We start from the raw sequence: 23,847 nt of genomic DNA, 5'->3' as shown, positions 1-23,847 counted from the left end.
ACTTTTATATAGTACAACTTGTGGTAAATAGAACCAAATACAAAAACTTTAAATTTACGCTTGTTGTCTACAACTACTAGTGAGCTACGTGTATTAATGACATTCTCTTGGATCCGGTAACAACTTGCATGTACCTCGGTCTTCCCATCACATCCGATCTCACTTGAGATAACCACATCATGCATGTTACAAGTGATGTTAACCAAAGGCTATATAATTTACGCCGCAACTTTGCACGTATTACGCGACACAACTTCATTAAAAGTACTGCGCCACAACACCTTAAGCAACGAAAACTTGAGTAGGAAATGTGAATCTAGGAACCAGGTAAACTAAACCTTTGGTAGTCATTGAAAATGGCTCAGAATTACTGCCCTGGTTTCAAAGGGGCCAGGACTCCCAATCTTTGCTCACAATCTGTGTCATTTGGGTTTATTCTTGGATGTTTACAAACAATCTGGGAAACTTCAGCGCACTTAGTCACACACTTAATTAACAATGACTATCATTATAAACATGTGTGCGACCCGAGAGTTCGGCAATAATGGTGCAAAAAGCAATCCGTGACTTAACAAGTCGATTGCTTTGAGAGCATCTCTGTTACAGCCAACGATTTTGTTTCGCGGTCAACTGCGCGTAGAATGAAGCCATTTCAGTGTTGTTCAGCCTGACATTGCAAATTCAACCAATTGCTGCGGCTGAAACCTTAAAGACGACGGCTACACTTCACGGAGCAAACGACGTCACGCACGCCATGGCAAAATGGCAAAAGCCGGCCGTGTACGGGGTTTATAGCCGGCAACTTCTGGGGCTCATTTCTTAATGAAATATACCTTTACGGTCCCTTTTCCAAACAGTTACATGCACAATAGACCCTCTACTCCAATTTTTTGCTGAAAACCAATATTCGGTTGGTGACCTTGCTAACAATAACACAACCGCGAGTATAAGTGGCATAAAATTCTGACTTCACTTCTTTGTCATCCCATCGCAAAGTGCATCGTCTGTCCCGTTCTCACAAGTTTTCATCGGCCGCATCCACGCAACTAACTTATCTATTCACCTCCGTATGTATCACACAGACCAGGTCATATCAGTAAGGGTGGCAATTCCATCAGGCAAATCTGACGCCTGCTTGCTACCATTTGTACCACGCACTTCCAATGTGGGGAATCACCCGCCTTCCTCTACGACCACCATTGCCGATCATCACTTATGCAAAAGCCACATAGCTAACATTGTGTATCTGGGCATCCTTGCTCTCCTTCATTCATCCCCCTCTCTCTAGGTGCCTTTTGTTTTTTATAAATTTTTCTTCCATTTCATTAATCCTAGTTTTTCGTATTACCTGTATTGCTTGAGGCTACTCCCCGCTATAATTCCGTATTGGCACTGACGGCATGTTGATAGAAGTACTGTTGACAGAAGAAAAATTGAGAGAAGTGCTACCCTCTCACCCCACCAACCCCGACACTCGCCAACACAAAATCAAAGGGGAGTGACCGTGTGTGCACAGTGCTCGTCTATCTCTCATGAGTGTGGTTTTAGTGCGCTATACCATCTTATATCATGGAGTACCAACTAGGGAGAGAAAGATCGCGTTTCAATCCGCACGCTGAAATAACTTCCCTTGGCCGTGCCTGTGTCGCTTCTATAGCGCGCTCGTTGGGACGATAAGAGAGAGGCAGCGCTTGGACAAATCCCTGATACCTAGCTCATTCTTGAGAAATCAAAGATATGTTTATAGCAATCTGTTCTACAGGCGATGAATTGTGATTCTGAGGTCACTCCATGCATGCATGCAAGTATACGTATGCATGTATGCGTGCATGTATGTATGTATGTATGTATGTATGTATCTATGTATGTATGTGTGTATCTATGTATCTATGTGTGTATCTATGTATCTATGTATGTATGTATGTATCTATGTATGTATGTATGTATCTATGTATGTATGTATGTATCTATGTATGTATCTATGTATGTATCTATGTATGTATGTATCTATGTATGTATGTATCTATGTATGTATGTATCTATGTATCTATGTATGTATCTATGTATCTATGTATCTATGTATGTATGTATGTATGTATGTATGTATGTATGTATGTATGTATGTATGTATGTATGTATGTATGTATGTATGTATTGTAACGGGGTTTATTTGCAGAGGAGAACGCAGAAAGCGAAGCAGTCAGCAGCGTCCGGCCAAGCGCAGCAAGCACGAGCTTATGCTGATGGCGATGCCCCTGAGGCGCCGAGAAATGCCGCTGAAGCTCCTCTTCTTCACTACAATTGCCCTCCGCACAAAAAGGCGCCATCCTGGCGGATTAGGGAGAAGAAACGACTAATGGGTCATAATGTGGCTGGAGGCGAGAGACGTGGACAGTGTCGCGGCTGCGGTAGCGTAGGTCTGTGGATGGAATGATGGGCTCCACGATATAGTTGACGAGTGACGTACGTTTTCTCTACAACGCGGTATGGCCCGATGTATTTGGAAAGAAGTTTTGCGGAGTGGCCAGGTGCGGTAGCAGGTGCCCGACGCCATACCAATGAACCAGGTGGAAAGTTTGGAGCCGAATGGTCCCCAGTCTGGCGGGATTGCTGCTGCCACTGGTCCTCGGTAGAAAAAGAGCGGGCAAGCTGGCGGCATTCTTCAGCATGTCGGGCAGCTTCGGACAGAGTTGTACTTTCGGACTCATAAGGTTTATATGGAAGAATAGTGTTTGCTGTATTTGAAGGTTCTCGTCCGTACAGAGGAAAGTATGGCGAAAACCCAGTAGTAGCTTGTACGGCAGTATTACACGCGCAGGTGACGAACGGGAGAACTTGGTCCCAATTTGAATGATCAGAGGCGACGTACATCGACAGCATATTGCCGAGAGTACGGTTGAAGCGCTCCGTCATGCCATTCGTTTGAGGGTGGTACGCTGTACTTGTGCGGTGCACGATTCGGCATTCGTTGAGTAATGCCTTCAAGGCGTCAGAAAGGAAGGCACGGCCTCGGTCACTTAAGAGCTCGCGAGGGGCACCATAACGCAAAATGAAACGTTGCAACAGAAACGTTCCAACGTCACGGGCTGTGGCAGTCGGCAGTGCGGCTCTTTCGGCATAGCGTGTCAGATGGTCTATCGCAGCAATAATCCAGCGATTACCAGCTAGAGTTGATGGTAGTGGTCCGTAAATGTCAATGCCAACGCGATCAAAAGGTCGACTACGACAAGGAAGAGGTTGTGACGGGTAGACCTGCCCGGGAAGTAACTTTTGTCTTTGGCACTGAGCACACGAGCGAATGAATTCCCGCACGTAGTTATACATGCCACGCCAATAAAATCTGAGTCGAAGCCTAGCGTATGTCTTGAAGAGGCCTGCGTGGGCGCACTGTGGGCCCCCGTGAAAAGCTTCGCAGATAGCAGCTCGAAGATGGCAGGGTATCACAAGGAGACACTTGCGACCATCAGAAAGGTAGTTGCGTCGATAAAGAAGATCATCCCTTAGGCAAAAGTTGCTAGCCTGGCGCCGGAGAGCGCGAGACGCCGAAGGAGTGAGAGGATCAGAAAGAACGCTTATGAGGCCACTGATCCAGGGATCTTTGCGTTGTTCCACCGTCATGTTGCGCAAGGCGGATGGCGCAAGTGCAGGCTCAAGGGAAGAGAGGCAAACACCATCCAATATGGCTGAGCGAGAAAGGGCGTCGGCGTCCGTGTGCTTACGACCGGATCTGTAAATAACGCGGATGTCGTATTCCTGAAGCTTGAGCGCCCAGCGAGCAAGTCGTCCGGAAGGGTCTTTAGGTGTGGATAGCCAACAAAGGGCATGGTGGTCAGTGACGACGTCGAATGCGTGACCATACAGGTAAGGGCGAAATTTTCCAAGGGCCCAAATAATAGCTTAACACTCTTTCTCGGTCACGGAGTAGTTAGCTTCGGCTTTCGTCAAAGTTCGGCTTGCGTAGGCGACGACATAGTCATCAAACCCTGCCTTTCGTTGCACGAGCACAGCGCCAAGTCCAACACCGCTGGCATCAATATGAACCTCCGTAGGAGCGGCAGGATCGTAGTGGCGGAGGATGGGTGGTGAAGTTAGCAGGCGGCGTAATTTGGTGAACGCATCGTCGCATGCTGGTGACCAGGTGGAAAGGTCCTTGTCGGCGCTAAGAAGGTCCGTAAGGGGCACACATACGGAAGCAAAATTTCTAATAAAGCGTCGGAAGTATGACGACAAGCCGACAAAACTTCTAAGTTCCTTCAAGTTTTTTGGCTTTGGAGCTGGCGGGGTCGAGAAGTATGCCGTCCCGCGATACGACGTGGCCAAGAATGGTGAGCTGCCGGGCACGAAAACGACACTTATTGAGGTTGAGTTGAAGACCGGCGTCGGTGAGGCCTGTGAGGACGAGCTCGAGACGATTTAAATGGGTGTCGAATTCAGTGGAAAAGACAACTACGTCATCGAGGTAGCATAAACATGTGTTCCACTTGAGGCCTCGTAAAATAGTGTCCATCATTCTTTCAAAAGTGGCTGGAGCGTTACAAAGGCCGAAAGGCATAACGGTAAATTCGTATAATTCATCGGGTGTGACAAATGCTGTTCTCGGTCGGTCAGATGCTTCCATAGGTACTTGCCACTATCCAGACCGTAAATCCAGCGAAGTATTCCAGGGAAGTAGTCAAGGGCGTCGTTTATTCGTGGTAACGGGTAAACGTCCTTACGGGTGATCTTGCTTAAACGTCGATAGTCCACACAGAACCGAATGGAGCCGTTCTTCTCAACAAGAACGACCGGTAACGCCCAGGGACTGTTGGAAGGATGTACAATACCCCGCTGGAGCATGTCAGCAACCTGGTCGTCAATAACACGGCGCTCCGACGCTGATATGTTCGATGTGCGACTGAGGCCAGAAGCGTGGCTGTCAAAAGAAGTACGAAACTTTTGCAGCAGGTTCACTAACTGGCTTCGTTCTGAAGAAGACGTTGTGACATCGATGGAGCGGTGGAAAGCGTTAAGGAGTGACTGGTCAACAACAGAGTCAGAAATGAGTGCACTGAGTTCCGTAGAAAGTAAACTAGATGGAGCTTCAAAAATGTGATGGGCGTCGATCGGATGCACGTGACCGAGACATTCACCATAGAATAAAGGTAAAGGCCCTTCTAGCGTATTGTACACGAGCGTCTTCGTGACGCCATGATGGAGAGTCAGGAGAGCAACGGGCAGTGGAGAACATTTGCGTTGAATGAACAGTGCAGAGGGCGTAAATAAAACATCACCGTCGTGAATAGTGTCACATGACACAGTCACCAGCAGAGAAGAGCGCGGTGGTACGGTGGTGTCGTCGGAAACAAACAGTTTATAACACGGCAGGGAGGCTTCGACAACGCCAACATCAGGAAGTGCAGATAGCTCAAGTTCAGCGCGACAGCAGTCAATGACTGCATTATTCGCAAGGAAGTCCCAGCCGAGTATCTTGACATGGGAACACAAGGGCAGCACTATGAATTCGACGATATACACAATCCCTTCGATGACGACTCGTGTGGTACAGGCTGCGAGAGGTGTTACACTTTGTGCGTTAGCTGTTCTAAGAGAGAGGCCGGATAATGGCGTCAGAACTTTGCGGCGTTTGCGGCACAGGTTGATGGAATGGACGGATAGAGTGGCTCCAGTGTCGACAAGCGCCATGACGACGATACCATCGACTGACACTTCAATGACGTTATGTATGTATGTATGTATGTATGTATGCATGCATGCATTTATGCATGCATGCATTTATGCATGCATGCATGCATGCATGCATGCATGCAGGTACGTAGGTAGGTAGGTAGGTAGGTAGGTAGGTAGGTAGGTAGGTAGGTAGGTAGGTAGGTAGGTAGGTAGGTAGGTAGGTAGGTAGGTAGGTAGGTAGGTAGGTAGGTAGGTAGGTAGGTAGGTAGGTAGGTAGGTAGGTAGGTAAGTAGGTAGGTAGGTAGGTAGGTAGGTAGGTAGGTAGGTAGGTAGGTAGGTAGGTAGGTAGGTAGGTATGCACGTGCGTGGGTATGCGCGCATGCACGTGCGCGTGTCATACGCGCTCCTCCCCTCTACTTCTATCAAACGCTACCATAACGCTTTCCCAGTGTAGTGTAGCATAGTAGTTTTTTTTCCTAAAGTGGTTAACACTACCGCCTTTCCTCTCCCTTCGGCTCTAGGATACAGCAGTTGTCTTATCACATGCTTTTGTTTTGAGGTGGATAAATTCACATGCAGTGTCATATGTGAAATTGAGCAAGAATCCACCTAATCATACTTTCTTTACTCTAAGTCAAAAGTGGAGGAAGGCTTCAAGAAAAAAAAAACTTTCAAGGAGCGTAAAACAACTTACCTATCTTGTAAATGCAGGTAAGATGTATAGAAAAATAATAGAAGGAGAATTGGAAAATTTTAAATCAAAGAAAAAAAATAGCAAATAGCTGTGATACAACATAAACAACGCTTCAGTCAAGGCGGGTACTTACTGATGGCAGTTCTCCTTATCAGGTCCTGAAGTTTATATTCGGGGTCATCCGGGTCATTCTCACTTTTCCATTTCATAAAATCATCACAAGATCTGTTCTCGTGCTCCTTCCGCCACTGAAAAGTTGGAGGCATTTAAGTCTGCCTACGTGCACTGAAAGAGAAAGCAGTGTTCCGGACGCGACGGGACACGTAGCAGACTAGTGCCGAGTCATGTCTGGGCACGATCGTATTGACTATATCGACGTCCATACTATTTCGATATATGTCACACAATGTGGCCCCATAACATCCATGACGTCATTGTGTGGTCATGGGACCTTGCACCTTGAAGAAATATTAAAGAGCATATTGAGCATTACTTGTATATTATCGTGTTACCATCACAGTCGTGCCACTCTTAGTTACCAGAGCTTTATTAGGCGAGAAAAAAGTGAGCAGTTGTCTACCGTACGACTTTCCCGCCCCTAAAGTTTCTGGCGTCAAAATTTATAGTGACGTCATAGTGACGTTAGATGCTCGAGTAATGAAACCCGGTCGCTGCAGTGAGCGAAGTGGCCGTCATGCTGTCTATGACTTCAAGGTAAAGTTGGCAATGCGAAAACGAGCTCAATGGCATAAGTCTGCTCTTTGATGTCAAACAACAGACAGCTTGCTACTTGCCAAGAGCTGACACAAACCAAGAGTGGCATTTGTGGCAGATGAACTTATTGTCGGTGGGGTGCTGCCACGTGCCGGCACAGCGCTCCATAAACTGCTAACATCACGAGGCCACTGGAGCACGAAAATTGCAGCGGGAGAGGGAGATCGTATTTCATCACGCGCGCTGAAATAACTTCTCTTCGCCGTGCCATCACTACCTCGAGAGCGCTGGTCAGGACGACTGGACAGAGGAGGCGCTTACAGCGCGCGCCATATCCCTGCAACTCAGCTCGTTCATGAGAAATTCAAGAAATGTTTACGGCAATCTGTTCCTCAGGCAATGAATTGTGATTCTGCGGTTATTCCATGATGACTTGGATAATGTGGTTCATGATCCCTTTACCAGCTTTTGGTTAGTGATTGACTAAACATTGATATGTGGGACTTAACGTCCCAAAGCGACCATATGATTATGAGAGACACCGTTGTGGAGGGCTCCGGAAATTTGTTCAACCACCTGGGGTTCTTTAACGTGCACCCAAATTTGAGCACACTGGCTTAAAGCGTTTTCGCCTCCATCGGAAATGCAGCCGCCGCTGCCGCAAGATTATATCCCGTGACCAGCGGAGCTTTTGGTTAGCGAAGCTGCGCTGGGTATATGCAACATAGAAATGGAAAGTAGTAAATAGACCCACTTCAAACGCAGTTTAACACGCTCGCAGAAGCCATTAGTTTACAAAAAAAAGCATTAAAAGGCCTTCACTTGACCGGAACAACTATAGCAGGGATTGATGATGGCACGTAGAAAAGCCTGAAGTTTTCTTTCTCGAAAATTCTACTTACATTAGAAAAATAGTACTTACTTCGTTTCCACACTTTGTACATGCAATAGTTTTGCAGGAAGGACACTGCATCTTCCACAGTTCTCTCGGCACACTCAACATCATTCCGCACTGCAGTGTTATTTATGAAAATAAGTTAATGGAAATGGCAACAAGAAGACTTTTTCGTAGACAGAAAAATATAAATAAAACCGCATATTCTTTTTCCAGTGCTGCAATTCTTGCAAGCTTCTGTGTCCGCAATGGCTTTGGTTTATTCGAGTCTCCACTTCTTTATTTTATGATATTAAGGAGATGTTGGCACTTTTGAATAGCACTGGCTACTCCTGGGTGATGGGATATACCACTTACATTAATTAAAATATTTCTGCAAATCTTATGAATACTTTCCGCAGAATTTCATCAAATGCGACTCATGTATCCAATCAATTGGTTATTGCCACGCTTTTTAAACATGACGAGTCATAAGAACCAATACAGCAAAATAGCGTGTGACAGCTACAAAGGGTTCCCTAACTTGGCGTTACATGAAAAAAGTCGCTCATGGGCAGCGACTGGTGCAGTTCTGGATACCGCACTAAATGCAGCTTCATTACCGGGAAACCCGAGGAAGTGCGTAGCATGGGCAACCATAAACTCTAGTACGTAAATTCCAGTTGCTTAGTTTACCATCAATGAAGTCAATGCTGTAAGCATGCTATAGGTACGAGTTGAATCTTGTTAAGAAGGTTTTGAAACTGGGTGCAACATGCGCGCTGCTTCTCGATGAACTTTATAACTTTTTTCTCGTTACGGCAGTTCAGATACATGTCTGCACAAAGTTTCATCAGGTTTTCCTCTTTCAGGTTTAGCGCCGGAGAAGTGCTGGTGATGGGAGAAATCGCGTACTCATTGGCGCAGCCCAGGAAAAGTGTTTTAAGCCATTTTAAGTACTCCGATTCTTCCTTATTTATGTTTCTTATACTGCAACGAAAACTGACAGACAAAGACAAGTTATAGCGGATATTATTAGAAGTCTATGGGGGAATAGCCGCCCTCGTAGCACACTTGGTAGAGAATCGAACACGTTACTAGCAGGTCGCACGTTTGGTCCCGGCCCACGACAATTTATCGTTTCAATCACTTTTCTTTTTTCCCGCTTACAGTACAGTTCTTTCCAATATTAACCCCCTACTTTCCTTGGCATAGTTATCTGTCAGCTCTCATTATTATTGTTCATAACAAACAACACGAGTCCTAACAATTCCCTTTCTTTCGTTTGTATTCTTTCAGACAGTTTTTTTTTAATTCTATTTTGAGCATTGCAACCCTTGCTTTGGGCTTGTATTGACCACTTGATTTAAACTGTCCACTTGAGATCGACTGATGGTCGACAAACCGGGCCCCCGAACTGCTACACACTAGAAATTATTGGAGAAGAGCATGTCGCTTTAACATGACAGCGTTAAAAAAAGACAAGAGCCCTTGTCACAACAAATGCCGTGTCGGCATCGGGGGTTGTCAGCAAAAAACCTGCGTTAGCAGCGATCCAAAAAATCTTGAATGCAAACACCAAAAGTTTCAGTGGAATTTAATCTTCATTGAAAGACTGGCTTATGGTATGTTTTGAAACGGAATTGTACAGCTTGACATGTGATCAGCTCCACAAGATACGTTGGCGAATGCAAGACCGTGTTATGCGCGACAAGGTGAAGTATACTGCCATTTGTAAACCTGGAAACCCGGATTGTAAACTTGGGCGGGCATGTCATGAAAAGATTCTCGACTTTAGTGTAGTCTGATTAAAGAGTACGAGAACAGTGGTGATCGGAAATACAGAGAATAAAGAGAAAAAAACAGACCATTTTGTTAGCACAGTACTTCTCCTCGCCGGTTTGTTCCAAACAACAGAGAAGCAATCTGTGATCAAAAGAAGCATATTCTTCCCCGAAGATTCGCTTCAACTGTTGAGAAAGAAAAAAGTGCAGATGCGTTTACTGGGGCCAAGATTCACCTGTAGATAATTAAGATGGTGATTAAGTTTAATTGGTGCAAGTAGCACTAAAGCCAGACACCACTAGAAAAATTGTGATTATTTTTCAAAGCTGTAATCCTATAGCAGAGTCCTTGATAGATTTTGAAATACTCTGGTAGTGAACTTAAAGTACTTAAAACAGGAACTGTATAAGGACATAAAGTTGACTAATCACTGCCAGTGCCCCAATTTGAAATCATTCACAGGTTTGTGATTACATGCCTTGAACCAATGGACTCCAGGTGTACATGATGCGTAACTAGAAAGTTCAAATCTCGAGTCAGTTCTTTTCTGTGCAAGTGATCAACCCACACTGCACAGGTACCCAACTATTGATCATCGCGGATTTGTCTACCAACTTTTAAACAAACATTCCGCGCAACTGTTACTACTCCTAAACTAAGTCAATCATTCAACGTGTGGAGACCCCAGCAAACTGTACAGTGTCGATTTTTATAAGAGGGAACACGGCGACGCCTGGCCTGCACACTCCGGTGGCTGCTGGCAGCGCGTTCAAGCGGGAGCGATAGCAACCCGTCTCTTTCCGCGTCATCTCGCGGCGAGCAAAACAACCATTCGTTGCTGATATAGAACGGCAAGCTTGCAACCCCTCCCCCTTTAAGGCGATTACCAACTCTCACGTAATCGCCTTAAAAGGGGTTGGGTTCGCAATCTTGCCGCCGGTTTCTAATCCGCAGCGAATTGTTGTTTTGCTCGCCACAAGTTGACGCAAAAGGAGAGCGTGGATGCTCTCGCTCTCGCTTGAACACGCTGCCAGCTGCCGCTGGAGTGCGCAGGGCACTGTTACGAAGGCGAGACGCCAACCTGGTCCCGAAGGTGCCACTGCTCCGAACTCCACCGCCAAGGTCACCAGCCGTTTGGTAGCGTGTGTTACTCAGCCCGCGACTTATTCTGCGCAGAGCTGATAGACGAGCGGATGAGATGATGGTGAGTTAAGGCAAGGTTTATGTACAGGATAGAAATAGAGGCGTTACATATGTGGCACTGGGGCCGACAACTTAGAGACTCGGAGAGCCGAGATGTTCTCTCTCGCAGGTATCCGTCGGTTTCTCTTTCTGTTACGAAGCGCACCGCCGGCGAGGTTACGAAGGGCGCCACGAAACTCGCCACTGCCAAGGACACCGCGTGCGCCGACTGCGAATGGGGCTCGAAGCAACGAGAGGCTTCCCTGACACATAGGTCTACTCCTGGCGACACGTCGCAGGGCTTTTTTATACGCACCGGGTGGATTTTTTGAGTCACCAAACGTCCAACCAGAAGTGCCGCTGGCCGTTATGTCGCAATCCTCCAATGGGGCCCGCCGCTGGGCCGCGTCATGCTCAACAAATCCGGAGCCGCTGCGCGTGGTTGCACTCAAGGACGAGTGACGCCACCATGCATTGCGTAAGACTCGTCAGACTGGAAGGCGCCGATATCTTCAACGGGCTCGCGAGCTGAGGGAGCTCGCGCTGCGTGGGTGACAGACCGGCGCCGCTACTTGATGACGTCATTGAGTTGATCACGTCAGGCGGGTTTGACCGCTAGCCTTGACACAGATTGCCTTTGCAGAGGCATTGACGTTCGGTGTGGACTCGCAGGCGTAACAGCACCCCCGCCGCCAGACAATGCGCCGAAATGACGAGCTGCTTCCACGTGGCTTGGATGTCGGGCGCGCTCATTCGCCAGGTCCCTCCAGGTTCGCCTGCAGGGCCATGGGGAGAATGTAGCTCTAGGCTCCGTTTCGTGAACACATCCCATTCTTGAGGACGGATCCCAGTTCCACTGGCTTGTCGCCACAACTTGCGGCCAGCTTCACTCGTCTCTTGTGATGATTTTTGGTCTCAGCACTTGTCGATGGTTCTGCAACTTGTCAAGAATGGTTCGACAACACACGACACAAGCTAGTGCCCTCAGTCACCCGACAGAACACCAGACAAAGTATAGTACAACATATACCTAGCTGCGTGTCTATCGAAATTTCGTTCCCTCTACATCAAGAGGCACATGTGGGACACAGGACTCTTAAAACAAGAACTCACATTTTTACATGTACAACAACGTAATGAAATATAATACAACATAAAGTTGGCCCGTTGAAATCGCTCTAGACTAGAGCGCTCAGCTAAGGCCGTGATGAGGACAAAATTTTGCCCTGAATGGCCAGCGAGAAACCGAAAGGTGAAAAAGGTACTAACTAAAACGCACGGCTCAATGCGTCGGCATTAGCATTCAGCTTTCCTTTTTTTGTAGCGAACGTCAAAGTTGTGCTGTTGGAGTACCGTGCTCCACCTCAGTAACCGGCCATTTTTAGACGACATGTTATTTAACCAGGTTAACGGACAGAGGTCTGTTACGACCACAAACCTCGAACCGGAGACATAACAGGCTAGCTTTTGAATGGCCCACACGAGGCAAGCGCATTCCTTTTCAGAGGTACTGTACGCCTCTTCCCTGCAGCTGAGTTTTCGACTTAAATACAAAACTGGCCTTTCGTTACCAGCACTGTCTTCCTGGTACAATATAACTTTCATACCGCCATCACTCGCGTATCATTGAATGACAAATTCCTTAGAGAAATCGGGTGCCATGAGAACGTGCTTTTCGCTTAGAGCCTGTTTCAGCTTGCAAAACGCATTCTATTTTTTTAAGTTCCATACTACTTTAACCGGCTCGGACTTTCGAAGTGCATCAGAGTGCTGGCGATGCCAGAGTAGTATTGCACGTAATGCTGATAGTATCCAGCTAGGCACAAGAATGCCCTTATCTCAGATTTTGTGGTTGGTCGTGGATAGTTCACGAGGGCGGCTACGGTAATTTCTGAAGGTCTACGATGGCCACGCCCCACAACGTGTCCCAGGTACGACACCTCGCCGCACCCTAGGTGACTGATGTTTAGGACGGTTCGAGCACTTCCACTACTGTGCAGCGTCGTAGGAAACAGACAGCGAGACGTGTGCAAACGTTCATATACAAAAGAAAGGATAGAAAAAATTGGTGATGTGGACGCTGTCGGGACGGCCACCACGGCTCATGAAGGAAAGACCCGTAGTCTCACGACTCTGGAGCAGCGGTGGCGTCGTCTGGGAGATGCCTGGAGCAGCGCGACCTCAGACCTCGTTTCCGAGCTCTTGATCACCGCCCGCGCATAGCAGTTCCACGTACGGATTCTAGCCAGCACAGCACTGTCTGTGCCTTGCTGAAATGCTGCTCGCCATAGCTGCAGTGTGGCAGCTCAGTCACCGGCGTTCCTCGCCTTGGCCAGGGCACCGGCAGGTACCCTAGGGTGCACAGCTCATGAGATCGCGGCCCACGTCCGAGTCTGGCACGTCGCTCGGTACGGCTCGGCACCGCTCGGCGATCCTCGATTCAGAGAGCAACTCCCCTGGTACCTGGATTCGCGGTCACCCTGGACCTCACCCGGCTCCGTGGTCCTCCCTGCACACGCACGCGTCTCGCCCGGCAGAACGTCTTGCTCATTTGAGCTCAGAATTGCACGCACTGCCCCGAACACTGTGAGCGCGCCTCGTGCCCGTGCCACAGCGCTCTTCTTTTTGTCCCTCAGTGCTCGGTGGTCCGCGTCGACGCTTTTGCGATATTTAACGGGATAGTGCCATTTACTAGGTTTCACGGTAAGACCAGCTTTTTTCAACCTGTTCAGCACGACGCGTAAATGTTCGACTTGTTCTTCCCGGTTGCTTGAGAAGATGGCGACATCGTCAAAATACGGCAGAGCGAACTCAGAGAGGCCTTTAAGAACGCGGTCCATTAAGCCTGAAAAACAAAAGGGTGCATTTTTCAATCCAAAGTTCAGATTACGTGGACGATACGTTCCGAAAGGAGAAACGTATGTGGCATAGCGGCTAGCACACTCCGTAAGGGCAACTTGCCAATACCCTCGCACGAGGTCTGACGGGGAAATACTGCAAGACTGTGACAGTTTTTACCCTGTCCTCTAGGTTTGGTGTCGGGTAAGTTTGGTCTGGAGTTATGTCGTTAAGACGCCGATATTCGATGCACGGCCTCGAATCTTTTTCCGGCACTTCGACGGATATTAGAGGGGATGTATAGTCACTCTCGCCCGGTACTATGACTCCCAACTCCAGCATTTTATCGATCTCTTTCATGATCTTCTTTTGCGCAGGGGAACATCGATACGGCTTGCTACGGATTGGCTCCTCACAAGTTAGCTCAATATCGTGTTCAATCACCGTCGTGGTTCGGGGACGGTCCAAAAACACGTCTTTAAACTCGAAAAGAATTCTCGGGTCCTCCTTCTGGACTTCACTTAATCTAGGCTCTATAGGTTTGACTGCTGCAAGATTACCTCTGATTCCCTTTCGATTACATCACTAGAGATCAAAATTTCTGCTCCCTCTTCCTCTGAAGCGTTCAAAAAAAGGGTTACGACCGCTTGACGTTGATTGTATGGTTTCATCAAGTTACTGCGGTAAATTTTGTGCGGCCGCCTTCCTAATTTCTGTTCATAATTGGAATCGGAAAGCTTTGATATTAATTTGGCGGGCCCTTGCCAATGAACCACAAGCTTGCTCTTTTTGAACGGCGGCAGAAGCATTACCAAACTACCTACTTCAGAGGTACGATTCTTCGCCAATTTGTCGTAGTACTCCTTTGACAACATTGTGCAGCCTTCATGTGGCTTTCCACAAGATCTTTCGTTATTTCAAGCCTCTGAAGGAGGTCTAGAACATACGCAACTACATTAGGGTCCTCATCAAATCCCTCCCAGGACTCACGTAGCATTCGCAATGGTGTTCGCAAACTCCTGCCATACACAAGCTCTGCATGGCTAAGATCAGTGCTCTCATGAGGAGCTGATCTCAAAGCGAACATAGTGGGAGGAATACACGCTTCCCAGTCGCATTTGTGCTCGTAGCAAAGAGCTCTCAGTATCCGTTTCAGAACGGAATGCATACGCTTTACCGGATTAGACTGCGGGTGATGGATCGAGCTGTGCACTACTTTTATTCCACATTTATCCAAAAAGGTAGAGATAAGGCATCTGGTGAAGATACTAGCATTGTCGCATTGGATTTCAGAAGGAAATACGACGTGTGCAAATATAGATAGCAGTGCATCTATGACAAGAGGGGAATTGAGCTCCTTAAGTGGTATCGCTTCCGGAAATTTTGTGGCTAAACAGAGGGCCGTCAGGATGTACTCACAACCTTGCCTTTACTCTGGCAATGGCCCGACGAAATCAATTACTAGGCGCCGAAAAGGTTCTGTGATAATTGGCACAAGCTTCATGGGTGCCTCCCGTTTGTCCATGGATTTCTCCGTTCTCTGACAAGTGTCGCATGAGCGTACAAAGTCTTCGATATCCTTCCAGCATTTCGGCCAATAATATTCAAGGAAAACTCTAGCTTTGTTTTTTTTTTATGCCAAGATGCCCTGCCCATGCGTTTTCATGCGACAGTTCCAATAGTTGGCAACGATACTTTTGTGGCACTAAGAGCTGCTCATACTTGCGACCTTGCGCATTTGTGTAGCTTCGATATAGGAGCCCTGCTTTCTCAAAAAGGAAACATTCGTTTTCTTTTTTCCCAAGTTTACGCTTTCCATTAGCACTTTAATCGAGAGGTCCTCACGCTGCTCTCGAATGAGCGTTTCTTGATTAACCCTCGACAGCTCACTCCAACATTCCGCTGCAGGCGAGAGCGTTGCACGGGCCCCTCTCGCTCTGACTCAATGGTGCCATGTCTCCTCCGCAGACAGAGACCGCACCAGTCGCTTCGGCGACGGGCCGCTCGAGTGACTGCTCAAATGACTCACACGGAGAATTTCCTGTCTGAGGTTCTTTCAACTCGCCGCCAAGGTCACGCAGATCAGCAGACTTTGCAGGTGGTGTTAGACCACACTGAACAAGATCAAGTTCCTTTGAAAGCTTCCGCGCTTGCGATCGCGTGAGGGTCATGTACGCTAAGTTGGAGAAGAATGATTTACTCTGCTCTTTGAGAAGCAGCTCTGAGTTATTAGAGGAAAGATGAGGAAAACAATCGGGAAGCGCGGCAGACACAGCCGCTTATATGCGAGGCTTACTGAACGGGCCTTCAATGACAACCGTAGCGATTGGTAAGCAAGCACTCTGCTCCTCTGCGACTTGTCTGATCCACGCGCATTCTCCTGTAAAGTCATCCGGAGACAACAACAAAGGATGGACAACGTCCATGGTTGTCGCTGAGTCTCGTAGTGCTCGACACGTTTTCCCATTCACACTAATTTATTGGAGATGCGGCTCGAACAACCGCATGTTATTTTCTGATTCTCGGATTGTTGCGAAAGCAAACTTTTGCTTACAGTTTATCGTGATGTGCCCTTCCTTTTTGCAGTTGTAGCAGATTTGCGGCTTCCGTGATTCAAACGCCCGTGTGGTATCAGTGCGTTGTTTAGGAACCTCACCCGATTTCTCCGCTTCGGTTTTACCTTCCCCTACAGTGTCCGTAAAAGACGGGCCCTTCCTGAAATTACGGTGTGGAGCGGGTTTCTGTTCATCAGGTTTCTTTGAAAAGCCCTCTTTCCTTTCATCCTTTTCAACACACACTGCCCTGCTATTCAACTTTCGGCGAGTATAATACTCCTCAGCTAACTCTCCCGCATTGTTTAGCTGTACTTCACAGAGTTTGTCCTGCAGCCAAAGCTTGACATGCTCTTCGATGCACCGGAACGTACCGATCACAATAAAGCGGCAGAAACACTTTATTGCGATCGTCATAAACACCTTCGCACTTGAGCCATTCAAATAAATCGGCTTTATTAAGAAACGCGAAGTCAACGTGTGACTCATTCCCCTTTTTAGCATACCGGAACCTTTGCCTGAAAGCCTCGGGTGACAACTTATAACGTCTCAAGCACTTCCTAAAGCTCTTCATAGCTCTCAAACGCTTCCCTCAACAAGCACGTTATCACGTCGAACACTTCGCCGGAAAGAAGAGCTAACAGGTTCTGGGCCCAAAGAGACCGCTCCAAAGCATTTCGCTCGCAGACGTGTTCAAACTTGAGATATTTTGCCATGTCCTCGCCTACTACGAACGGTGGCAGTTGGTCGTGAATTCTCCGACCGCTGACCTGAACTGTTGCAGAAACTACGCTAGGCACCTGCAAACACTGTATGATTGATCCGTGGGATTTAACGTCCCAAAACCACCATATGATTATGAGAGATGCCGTAGTAGGGGGCTCCGGAAATTTCGACCACTTGGGGTTCTTTAACGTCCACCCAAATCTCAATCCCGCGACCTGCGGGTCAGCAGCCAAGTACCTTAGCCACTATACCACCACGGCGGGGCATGCGAACATTGTAAGATTGTCAATTCTATTCGTTTCAACTCAAGGCGCTCCTGTCTCTCAGTCTCCTCATGGCGTTCTCACCTTACAGCTTCTTCGCGTTCGCGAACTTATCGCCTTTCAGCCTTCTCGCGGCGTGCTTTGATATCCGCCCAGGCCTCATTGACTTCCTTAGTCATCACTCCTGCATCCCTCATGATCTCAAGTATCGCTGGCTTTCGTTTCGCACGGCTCAAAATAAGGCCATGTTCCTGACAAATTCCGATGAGTTCCTTCACATTAAGGTTCTCCGTCATTCACACTAGCCTCTTGCTGTTTGCCCCTGTTAAGAATCTACTTGCCGTACCCCCATAAATCTAATAGCAAGACGCGCAAGCAGTTTTTCACACTGCTGTGTTTACACCCTTCGCATTAAATTTGGTTTCAAAGCGCTTCGACTTTGCTTGAAACGATCAAAGCTAATTCTAATGCTTCACACAGCCCTTCTCTAAACTACTAAAACCTGCGCTAGAGTAGTCTGGTGAACTGAGGGGAAAACATCAGGCACTCACCGCATTGATGACGCTGACGCCGGCTGATCCCGCAGCTACGAACCACTGTTACGAAGGCGAGACGCCAATCCGGTCCCAAAGGCGCCACTGCTCAGAACTCCGCCGCCAAGGTCACCAGCCGTTTGGTAGCGCGTGTTACTCAGCTCGCGACTGCACCTGCGCAGAGCTGATAGACGAGCGGACGAGACGACGGTGAGTTAAGGCAAGGTTTATGTACAGCATAACAATAGAGGCGTTACATATTCGGCACTGGAGCCGACAGCTTAGGGACTCTAAGAGCCGAGATGTCTTCCCTCGCACGCATTCGTCGGCATCTCTCTCCGTTACGAAGCGCACCACCGACGAGGTTATGAAGGGCGCCACAAAACTCATTGCCGCCAAGGACACCGGGCGCGCTGACTGCGAAAGGGGCTTGAAGCAACGAGAGGCTTTTCAGACACATACGTCAGACACATAGTTTTCAGACACATACTTCAGACACATAAGTTATAGGCACCGGTTGGATCCTTTGAGTCACCAAACATCCAACCAGAAGTGCCGCTGGCCGGGATGTCAGAATTCTCCAAAGGGGCCCACCGCTGGGCCGCGTCATGCTCATCAAATCCGGAGCCGCTGCACGTGGTTGCACCCAAGGACGAGTGACGCCGCCACGCATTGCGTAAGACTCGCCAGACTGGAAGGCGTCGATTGCTACAACGGGCTCGTGGGCTGAGGGAGCTCGCTGTACGTTGCGTGACAGACCGGCCACGCCGCTGGATTATGTCGTTGAGTTGATCGCATCAGACGGGTTTGACCGCTGGCCTTGACACAGATTGCCTTTGCAGAGGCATTGACGTTCGGTGTGGACTCGCAGGCGTAACACCGCGCGCTCCCGTATTCCCTTTCATAAAAACTGACACTGTACAAACATTCACACTCTTTCATGGACCTCACCTGTATACGCTGTGCAATCACCCGTTCCGTCCTATCGTACGAATTGCCTGAGCTTATTCTCAATAACATGAGAATATCTGAGCTTTCACGCCCCGAAAACCACGATATTATTATGAAGCATGCTGTAGAATAGGGCTCCAGAAATTTCAACCACCTGGTTTTCTTTATGACGTAGTGACATGACAGAGCATTTCTGCCTCTATTTAAATGTAACAGCAGCGGCAGGGATCGAACCCGCGACATTCGGGTCAGCCGTCAAGCACCATAACCACTCCGCCATCGCGGCGGACGATGACCTCCATCTCATTTGAGTCATACTGTATAGAGTTTATTCACAATTTCTTACGACCCTTGCCCGTTTATCACTATCGAATTTGTGGTTGTACTTAAATAGACAAAGCCCTTCAAGTTTAAAGAGCAACGCAAGGATACTATGTTAAGTTTGGCCTGGAAATTCATCTGGGCAGTCGCTGTTGTGAGTAAGCTGGTCCTATGGAAAGGCTCTCAATCCCTTCGGCGCCCAGTCTGACAGACGATGTCGAAGATTTGAGCAATTATCCAGACCAAACAGCAAGCAAAGGCGAGTTCCCGTCCTTCAAATGTGGACCCTTTTGTCGTCCCTTCAAGCAGAAGCGGTGACTAATTGACTCGGCGACTCGTCGGGCAACGGGAAAGCTGGCGTGACCAGCGACAGAGCTGATGGTGGAGCGGCGCTTCTTTAATTCTCAGTCAAGTAGCCGACCGGCCGACTGCCTATGCCCGCCAGGCATTGGCCCTGCTGGCCTGAGGAGGAGACGACGTGTCGCCGGGCCTGCTAATTGGGCGAGCTGTGCGGTGGACCCTTTGAAGTATGCGGCCAGGATCGTGGGAACTTTCAACTAACGGCACACACACGACGAGGAAAAGCCCTGCTGGCACCACCACAGTGCAGTGTTCATGTGGACCGTGCATGCTCGCCCCCCTCACCTGTGTGTGTGTGATTGGTGCTCCACTCGGAGAGGAGGAGCCCGACAGGGCATAAAACGACGCGGCAGAGTGCTGGACGTCGCTCGGAACTATGTATCGTTCAACCACGTTCGTGGTTTGTGAAACCACTAACTTTTCCTTTTTGATAATATGTGTAAATAATGTCATAAACCATGTTTCTGTTTCTCGCATCCTCCAACGACCTACTTCCATCCTTCAACATCTTACAACTGGTTGGCAGCGGTGAGATGAACTTCACGACCTGGTGCTGTGCTGTGGTGAGTGCTTGGTCTTTGCTTTGACTTTCCAGGCTTCAATTGTGTGAGTTTATTAGAAGCTGGATTGTGTGTGGATTAGGGAGATTGCCGTTTGTGAGTTTTGAGTTGTAGGGATCCCCTAATTATGTGTGAATGCAGGACCAAAGTACAACGGCATTCATGGCGTGGAAGATGAACTAAGAGATGAACTTTTGAGTGTGAGTAAGCATCTAGGCATTGAAGTAGAGGAAGGAATGGGCAGGACAGCAATTGTGACGCTGATCTAGAAAAAAGCCACTGAGGAGGAGATTAAAAACGCGGTAGAGATTTCAGAGAAACAGGAAATGAAGAAGCGAGAAAGGGATAGAAAAGAGCGTGATCGAGCACGCGCCTTGGTGCTCGAACAATTGGAACAGCAAAACGAAGCATTGAGACGGAAAATTCAGCCATGCGTAAGTGTAGCTCAAGAGAAGTGCAATATTCAAACGAGTGAGGTGCAGTTTAGAGCCGCAGAGAAGGCTAGCACATGTAAACATAGCAGCAGATTCAAAGGCGAATCGAGTTTGAGTGCTGCGAATGATGCTGCGCTAAGTAGAGAGGCCGACGAAGACCAGAGCGAGTGCGACGAGGTGCTGTGCCAGTTAACTGTTACTGAAACAGCTAGAATAGCTGCAGAAAAGCTGGTACAGACCTCAACTGTGTTTGTCGCGACGGTGGATCTTGCAAATGAGGTCGAAGTAGGCAAGAACACCGGAGAAAGCTCAGGAGAAGCAGCGAAGGTAGAGGATAAGAACAGTGTGGTTGTAGGCAGCTCCCAGCAAGACGAGCGAGATTTTTTGCGGGAAAGCAGCTGCACTGTTCCGGAGAGCGTCGAGCTGTCCGCCGATCTAGAGTGTGGAATAGGTGATTTTCTTGAAAATCATTTAGACGGCGTGGGTTTGACAGCGGACGAATATTGTGCGAGATTCGACGAGCTTGCGATGAAATCGGAAGGCATGGCAACGAGCCGTAAAAAGCGGCGCAGACGAAAGAGACGTCGCAAAGCCGCGAGTGAGACAAGCAGCTCTACACATGTTGAGAAAGGTTCGAAGCCTATTAGTGCAGCAAGCAGAACTAGGCATTTTTCGTCGGTGTCAAAGTTAATTTGTATGCGTCTGAACTACCGGAAAACAAGTAAAGGAACAGTGGGTCCTTCGCAAATGAAATCAAATGGGAGGTGCCAGGTTAGTTGGGTGCGTGAGCACAAAGTTAAGACAGGTGAATCGCCCCGACATGGCAACAGTGCTAGGAAATCGAAGTGCCAAAGTAGTAGCTTAGGTGCTGCAGAGGCACCCTTGAGCTGTAAACCCATCGATGACGCAACCCGAGGCCAATTTCCTGACGGTGCAGGAAAAGTCGTTCGCTAACGTTGCCGTAGCCGTAACAAAGCGAAGCGACCAAGGAATGTTAAAAATGGCCATCATCCGGGCGAACGAGAAAAGGGTAGGCTACTGGCCAGTTCAGCGAAGAGGCCTTTGTGGCGGGCAGTAAGGCACAGACAGCGAAACGGTGGGCCACGGCGCAAGTCCACGCGACGGTATGCGCGGTGGAGATTTAGAGCTTTTCATGGAAAAGAGTGTCGACGTGGTCATAGAAAAAAGGCCACTATAGCTAAAAACCGCTCGGCTAGACCGTCACTCTTCCCCTTGCATTGCTCGGGTTCCCTCCGCCAGATTGACAAAAGCCCGCAGAAATCGCGAAGGATGCGTGACTGCGCTGTTCAGCTTGTAGCACTTACGCGACGTTGCCTCAGGCGCCCTCGAAATCCGCCAAGTCCTCGACCGCCACGAGTGTGATTGAAGTGAGGAACAACTGTAAGCTGGTGAGTTTAGAAAATTGAAATTGCTCCAGCCACAGTTCAAAAAGAGCCCGACGTTTCGAGACCGACTCGGTCCCTTCCTCAGGGGGTGACTGTCTTGGTCATGGAAGTGTCGTCGCGTCGTGTTCTCTCACCACGGCTTCGGCTTTCCCTTTCCACCACGTTTCGGAGACCGTGAAACGTGGTGGAAAGGGAAAGCCGGAGCCGTGGTGAGAGAACACGACGCGACGACACTTCCATGACCAAGACAGTCACCCCCTGAGGAAGGGACCGAGTCGGTCTCGAAACGTCGGGCTCTTTTTGAACTGTGGCTGGAGCAATTTCAATTTTCTAAACTTTTCTACCCAGCCAGACAGATTGCTGTCAAAATGTTTACGTTTAAGCTGGTGAGTGCACGGAGGAGTGTTCTTAGTAGCATGCTTTTGCTTATTTTTGGTTTTGAAGTAATACTCCTTTGTCCTCTCCCAGGCTAGTTTGTTTGGGTACAGTTTCCCCTTCTAAATTTTCTAAGGGCATTGTAAGTGTTTTTAGTTGAGTTACAGAGAAATGGCCTATGGTTAGGTGCGCGATTGGTGTGCTAACACTCTTTGGATGAGAGTATGATGTCGTGCTAGGGCGCACAGCAATGTGCGTTCTTTAAAAACATGGGCTGACATGAAACTACATCCAGCAAATGTGTTAGTACACGAGTTGTATTTCCCTTTATTTTAGTAGGTGCTCAGGGATCAGGTGAATTCTTTCGCTGAGCGTTAGGTTATACCGAACGTTGAGATTAGAGATGCGTTTAAAGATTTACACAATTCGATATATTGAGAGCATTGCGTTCACCAAATTCTGAGGCTAGAAATACATTCTACTGATGTTTAAAAACGCAGTTTGATCTGATGTGCGAGAGAGATTTGTTGGCGTCAGGGTATCCTACAAGTAGGCACTCACGACTACATTTTAAGTTTGTAATGAGAGAATAGAAAATGCGCCCAGATATTTTTTGTAGGTTCAGGCTGCATTTGTGTAAAATTCAGGTAGTTGTCTTTCATGAAATTAGTCAGGAAATTAGTAGATGTAAGTTACAAATGAGTAGGGCAGATGGTAGGAGAAAGCCGGTATTGTATAAATGGGATTACGGATATATGGGGCCAAATTGTATTTGCCTTTGTGTGCTTTTCTCGCACGGCAATTTGTTCCATCTTTAGTAAGCATCCTCACGTCCATGACTGTTGTAACTTTGGCGGCACCAAATTGTCTCAAAATTTTAGCGTACAGGTTTCTCTTTTGTTTGTGTTTCTGGAGAAGCCTGGAGGGTTTTAAGCGGGTCCAATGTGCTTGACTTCAGCATGGTATTGTGTTGTGTGGTTCGCCTTGCTGTTGTCAATCATTCAGAGCTGGTTTGGGAGTTGGTTTCGAGTTCGCAGCTGGAGAGAGAAAAGCCAGGCCATCGTCCTCGTCACCAACCATTCTCTTCGTGCCCAGCGGTTGGGAGCGCTGACCAGCCGAGATTTTCCGGGCGGCGGAGGAGCTGTTAAGTTTGGCCTGGAAATCCATCTGGGCAGTCGCCGTTGTGAGTAAGCTGGTCCTATAGAAAGGCTCTCAATCCCTTCTGCGCCCAGTCTGACAGACGCTGTCGAAGATTTGAGCAATTATCCAGACCAAACAGCAAGCAAAGGCGAGTTCCCGTCCTTCAAATGTGGACCCTTTTGTCGTCCCTTCAAGCAGAAGCGGTGACTAATTGACTCGGCGACTCGTCGGGCAACGGGAAAGCTGGCGTGACCAGCGACAGAGCTGATGGTGGAGCGGCGCTTCTTTAATCCTCAGTCAAGTAGCCGACCGGCCGACTGCCTATGCCCGCCAGGCATTGGCCCTGCTGGCCTGAGGAGGAGACGACGTGTCGCCGGGCCTGCTAATTGGGCGAGCTGTGCGGTGGACCCTTTGAAGTATGCGGCCAAGATCGTGGGAACTCTCAACTAACGGCACACACACGACGAGGAAG

General features: G+C 48.3%; 1 protein-coding gene across 3 annotated transcripts in view; it reads right to left on the bottom strand.

Moving 5' to 3' along the window:
* Positions 1-23,847, bottom strand: part of LOC119176304 (E3 ubiquitin-protein ligase RNF31) — an 89,709-nt gene that overhangs the window by 24,885 nt on the left and 40,977 nt on the right. For all 3 annotated transcript variants that reach the window (XM_075877324.1, XM_075877325.1, XM_075877323.1), the window contains 3 exons: positions 9,818-9,919; positions 7,998-8,087; positions 6,495-6,609 (listed from right to left, as the gene is read on the bottom strand). In XM_075877324.1, the coding sequence (XP_075733439.1) occupies positions 6,495-6,609; positions 7,998-8,087; positions 9,818-9,919 (307 nt within the window). The remainder of the gene's footprint in view (positions 1-6,494; positions 6,610-7,997; positions 8,088-9,817; positions 9,920-23,847) is intronic.

The sequence above is a fragment of the Rhipicephalus microplus genome, chromosome X, assembly GCF_043290135.1.
Source record: "Rhipicephalus microplus isolate Deutch F79 chromosome X, USDA_Rmic, whole genome shotgun sequence".
In the NCBI taxonomy this organism is placed as follows: domain Eukaryota; kingdom Metazoa; phylum Arthropoda; class Arachnida; order Ixodida; family Ixodidae; genus Rhipicephalus; species Rhipicephalus microplus.
The sequence above is the reverse complement of the archived record's forward strand: the minus strand, read 5'-3'. Positions and strand labels throughout refer to the sequence as shown.